The sequence below is a fragment of the Triticum aestivum genome, chromosome 2B, assembly GCF_018294505.1.
Source record: "Triticum aestivum cultivar Chinese Spring chromosome 2B, IWGSC CS RefSeq v2.1, whole genome shotgun sequence".
NCBI classification, from domain to species: domain Eukaryota; kingdom Viridiplantae; phylum Streptophyta; class Magnoliopsida; order Poales; family Poaceae; genus Triticum; species Triticum aestivum.
In genome coordinates this window covers 107636445-107642025 of record NC_057798.1, presented here as the reverse complement: position 1 = coordinate 107642025, position 5581 = coordinate 107636445, and the positions used below count along the sequence as shown (strand labels likewise).

The 5581-nt window shown below is 44.9% G+C and overlaps 1 protein-coding gene across 1 annotated transcript; it reads right to left on the bottom strand.

The window, feature by feature from the left end:
* Positions 1 to 430: 430 nt before the first annotated feature.
* LOC123040683 (flowering-promoting factor 1-like protein 5) lies at positions 431 to 1098 on the bottom strand. The gene has a single exon (XM_044463457.1). The coding sequence runs from the start codon at positions 1012 to 1014 to the stop codon at positions 709 to 711; it is 306 nt and encodes a 101-aa protein (XP_044319392.1). The 5' UTR covers positions 1015 to 1098; the 3' UTR covers positions 431 to 708.
* Between the last annotated feature and the right edge of the window lie 4483 nt (positions 1099 to 5581).

The window sequence follows — 5581 nt, the reverse complement described above, 5'->3', positions numbered from 1 at the left end:
GCACGTATGCATGCAGGCTGGCCACGTACAGTGACTTGTAGCCACAGTAACTAATACAGCCAAATCGATTGATCGAGTGAACCAACCTGTGGTTGAGTTGGTTAGGTGGATAGTGGTATCCCCAACCCACCAGGGTTCAAATCCTGGTGCTCGCATTATTCCTGGATTTATTTTAGGATTTCCGGCGATGCGCTTTTAGTGGGAGGAGACGTTCCCGTCGATGACGAGGCACCTACAGTGGCTTCGTAAATCTCAAGTTGATATGCCGGCTCAGTCTCTCGGAGGTGTTCATAGGGGTAGGGTGTGCGTGTGTGCGTTCATAGGGGTGAGTGTTTGCGCGTGTATATGAGCACTTGTGTCTGTACTGATGCTACAAAAAAAATCGATTGATCTATCTCGCAAGTAACGCGCACACACACAGCTTTAATATTCTTTCATTCATTTTATTCCACGGAAAAGGAAGCTAGATACATCATACTTTTTGAAAGCTATATTTTCATATTCTTACAATCATATAGACATAGTATATATCTCCACGAACCGTAGGTACGTGTACACAGTTACATCACACAAACACGTCAACACACACCGCGTTTATTTGTACTACCCCCGCCTCTAACGTCTTATATTTTGAGACGGAGGTAATAATATGTATGTATGGATATATACCTAGTTGAGTTGGGGAAGTTTAGGCGCGCATATGCATGTCTAGAGGTCGACGACCTTGAAGTGGTCGCGGTTCTTGACGACGACGTCGTACATGTGGGTGGAGCGGAGCCTAGAGAAGTCCCTGGGAAGGGAGATGAGGTCGACGCCGCCGCGCTTGTGGAGCTGCACGATGGCGCGGTCCTCGTAGTAGCGCTCCCACCCCAGCGACCCCAGCCGCCGCTCCAGCGCCTCCAGCGACCGCATCGTCTCGTTCGCCGGCACGTACACCAGCGACTTCCTGCTCGTGGCCTCCTGCTCCAGCTCCATCACCCCATTCTTGAACACCCACACGCCCCCCGCCGCCATCTTTCTTCTTCCTCTTAGTCTTCCTTACTACTCGGTGGATCGATCGATCTTTACTAGTGTTGCGCACTTGCGCTGTTTGCTGCTGGCTGGTTATCTGATGCTGCTGATGGTGTCCGGGTGATGTGCTTATATAGGCGCATGGAAGCCGGTGTGGCACGTACGTCATCTGGCAATCACTGCCTGTTCTAGAGTGCAGTAAGAAGATGCGCTCGCATAGATCGACAGGGACGTGTGTTTCGTATATATTCGTGTAATTCTTTTCGGTTATGTGTATACGTATGTTTCACCTATTCGACAGCAACGTACATTTGTTCTTCAGGCTCGGTACATCGTATTTACTTTCCAGGCAGGCATCAATCTGCTAGGGCAAGTGGGCCGGCACTCTCGAAGTCTCCAGCTACTAACAATAATTATTACTGTATCAGGTTCGTATAGTATATTCGGTCTCTGCAATAACATGATACTAGAAGAACGCCCGTTCGTTGCAACGGGGTCACATTAACTTTAAGAGTTCAATACTAATATTCTCATACATATCAAGTGACATTGACGACCTATTTTACCATCAAATCCTCACACACACCCTCTCTGCCTCCCTTTTCCTCACTCTCTCTCCCCCCTCTCTCTAACACACACACACACATATTCATATTATTGGGTACGGGACCATAATCAATCTATTTCACACACACGCTAGTGCATAACAATATGGATTATGTGTATTATATTTGCCACCACAACTGAGGGAATTAATTTCATGTAAATCGGCTAGCCACATCTCCAAGAATATGCGAAGGATGTGGCCCGCTTCCAAGTGCGTCTGCGCGCCGGCCACCCACGTCGGGTCCTTCAAGTGCCGCTTCCACCGCACCAACTCCCAGGGCCAGGGAAGCCGCCCTTCTTCGCCCCCTTCACCGGCCGCGGCCAACGCGGTGCCGCGGCACCCGGCCTCGCCGTTCTCGTCCTCCGGCACCGTCACGACCCAGTGACGTAGCCCAAGCATGGGCCTCGAGAATCAAGAACGCTCGACAACGGAGAGGGAAGGAAAGATCATATACATGTCATAAGAAAGGGAGTTTATTTACCGCTCCCTCGATGTATTGTTTCCTTTGTTTGGAGATTGATTACCATCCATGAGTTAAGGTAAGGTTAATGTGATTGAGCGATTTTGTCTGAAAATCAATTATTTGTTTTCTAATTAATGTGATTGAGCGATTTAAGGTAAGGTTAATTAATTTAGATTTGACCTTTAGAGATTGTTCATGATTGATTCTACATTACTAAATAACTTGCGCCAGTATGGAAAGTTCTGATCTGTTCAGATTTCTTTCGTTGTGTGAGAGGGTGACGCGAAAATAAACCGATGAAGTGGGGGGAGGGGACGAAAAAAATCTACGAAAAAACCCAGCGAAGGTGGGAGGAGGTACCAAAAAAAACCATGCGAGGTGGGACGAAAAAAAACCTCCCATACTTCATGCAGGAAGAGCACACATTCATAAGCTAACGGCTTCACAATGTGTTCTTGCTGATAGTAATTGAACCAAATGAAACGATGGACAAGCTGATTGATTAAGGAACTCTAGGTAATACTTCATGCGGCATTGGCTCAAAAAGTTAATTTGTAAGTAACAAAAAAAGGCCTAGAAGAATAGTTCTACCTAAATAAAGTTCACTGCTGCACATGAGCAGATCCACACGAAGCAGAGGGGAGGTGGAGCAGGCCGGTAACCAGGGGAAGGAGCAGAGTGGGAGAAGATTTACACCGCCATCTCCACTGGATGTGGTGTCTCCGCCGCATCTGTGGAGGCGCCGCGGCTCCGCCTCGGATGGTGCTCGTGGCTATGGTGAAGAGGAGGGGCGACGCATGGGCGAAGAGGCAGGCGGTACTCGTGGCCAAAATAGTGGGTCGTTCGAGCTGCGGGAGGGAGGAGGGATCGCCGGGAGGCGGCGAGATCGGTGGGCGGCGGCGGCGTCGTCCAGGTAGGGAAGTCGAGGTGGGCGCTGTGTTTTTAGGGGAATTGCTTGTGAAAATAACGTGCCACAACGATGTAGTGAGCGGATCCCCTTAAAAAAGACGTAGCGAGTGGATTCCCTTAAAACTGGTAGGAATGGACACGATTGATGACGTTGATAAATAGTGGTGAATGTTGGCCTAATTTACTATCATCATGCATGGAAACGAATCATCAAGAAAAAGAATACTTCCTATTACTACGCTCATAGGTAGCTTCCTAATCTCTGCTACCAAACAGTTTCTGCCCAAACAAAAAAGGAAAGTTATGGACCTGATTCGAAAGGAAACAAACGTTATGAAGATTAACTAATTTAGATTTGATCTTTAGAGATTGATTGTGATTGATTCTTTTACATAAAGACATTACTAAATAATTTGTGTTAGTATGGAAAGTTCTGATCCGTTCAGTTTTTTTCGATGTGTGAGAGGGTGAAGCAAAAATAAATCGATGAAGTGGGGGCAGGGGACGAAAAAAAATCTACGAAAAAAACCAGCGAAGGTGGGAGGAGGTATCAAAAAAAACCATGATAGATGGGACGAAAAAAACCTGAAAGCGAGACTACCAACTGCTCCATTAGAAGTAGAGATATCAAGGCACTGAGGATGTCACAAACAAATTATAAAATAGAAAAAAAAACCGAACCAATCAGTTGCAATTGGCGACCTGCATCGGGACTAACCATTTCTCGCCAACACAAGCACTGCGAGAAAAGTTCTCCAAAAGCAATACGTCAAGGAAAGTAAAACGACATAAACACCGCTGACGTGGCATGCTGCTAATGCCCGTTTTTCGTTGTGCAATTGTTGCATGCCGTATAGCCCAACATGAACTCCATTAAATGATCATAAGCCAAAGATCCTCAAAAGAATCGAGTTTAGCCACTCTACCCCTATAAGTTTTCCTAAGCCCGGTACCGCCGTGTTTTCTTACTCGGTACTACCGAGCCTCTCTGAGTGAGCTAACCCTGCCCTAGTAAAGTTGATTTTTCACATATCAGAACCGCCACTCATTTTGTTTCGATACTACTGAGCCAAATTCAATTCTTTGAAAACATTCTCTATTAGCCTCGCCACTTCCAAGCATAATATTTCACACAACACTATTGAACAACTTTGAGTTTGCTTCTTTTTTTTTTGACGAAAATGCTGCTGTGCAGCTTTTCATTGAATATGAGAGAGGGAAGACAACGTATGTTAGTTACAAAATTTGCACGAAATGTGCATCACCGCATACCGTATCCTAATGTCTAGTCTGGTTCTAGAGGTCTATGCAGCAGGTTGTTGATCTTGTTACGGCCGGCTATCGTCCAAGTGTCGATGTCTTCAATCAGGCGGTGGAAGACCTGCATCCCCGTCGAGAACTTGTTATCAAAGATCCGCGCATTTCGCTCTTTCCATGCCGCCCACCAGACCAACTGCACCAGCGAGCTCCATCCACGTCTATGGTCCCTCGGTACCCTGGACCTGTATCCTAAAATCTAGTTTGCTTCTAAATCTGGTCACAATATAGGGATGTTACTCCCGAGCAATTCTACTCGGTACATCCAAGATGTGACTTTGAAATTTCTGTACAAGTTCCATTTGAGAATTTCTCTGCCTAATACGGTACTACCAAGACGTTGGTTTTACCTGCTATTTTCGAGCCAGTTGCCTACTCACAGAAAAGAGCCACCTTTTTGCTTCCTAGAATCACCACTTTTATTTACCTCGACATTTTCGAGTACTATGTTGTTTTCTTTGGCTCTCGGGACATGCTTTGGTTGTTCAAATTTTAAACATGGTTGGAAACTAGCAACCTTTTCACTAGGTCAAATTTCTTCTGGTACTCCCAAGCTAGTTACATTTTCATTGTAACGGATCAGATTTCTGTTGATCTCTATATATAGACTTGGATACGCCTTCATTGCAGCAAGCTTTTTGATCCATTCCACTCCATTCTAATAGCCATGAGGTCAAGTCTTATACAGAAGGCCCTCTAAAAATATTTAAACATACTTTTGAGGCAAAATTCAATAGGAGTTTGTGCATCATATTGTATATCACTAGTACAAGATCGGCCTTTGGAGGCGGTTTTCGTACATGGGCCAACTGTTGTTCCTGGTTCCGCCTCAAAGCCAATGTCAATATTTGAATCAGCGCATGCTAATAATCCAACGCAAGCGGTTCATGTTGACAAACCGCCTCCAATAAGATCTTTAGGAGCTGTGACTCTATTTTGTAATCAACCCTGGCACTAAAATTCACATAGAACTACTTTTAACTCCTAGCATACTATTCCACAAAACATCACATGAGTTCACATACAGTACCACTTAAACTATGAAACAAGTGCCATGTAACAGAAAACAAAGTTAAACATTGAAGGAAATATGCCATAGAGGCAATAATAAAGTTGTTATTTTATATTTCCTTGTTCGTGATGAATGTTTATTATTCATGCTAGAATTGTGTTAATCGGAAACTTGATACATATGTGGATACATAGACAAAACACCGTGTCCCTAGTATGCCTCTACTTGACTAGCTCGTTAATCAAAGATGGTTAAGTTTCCT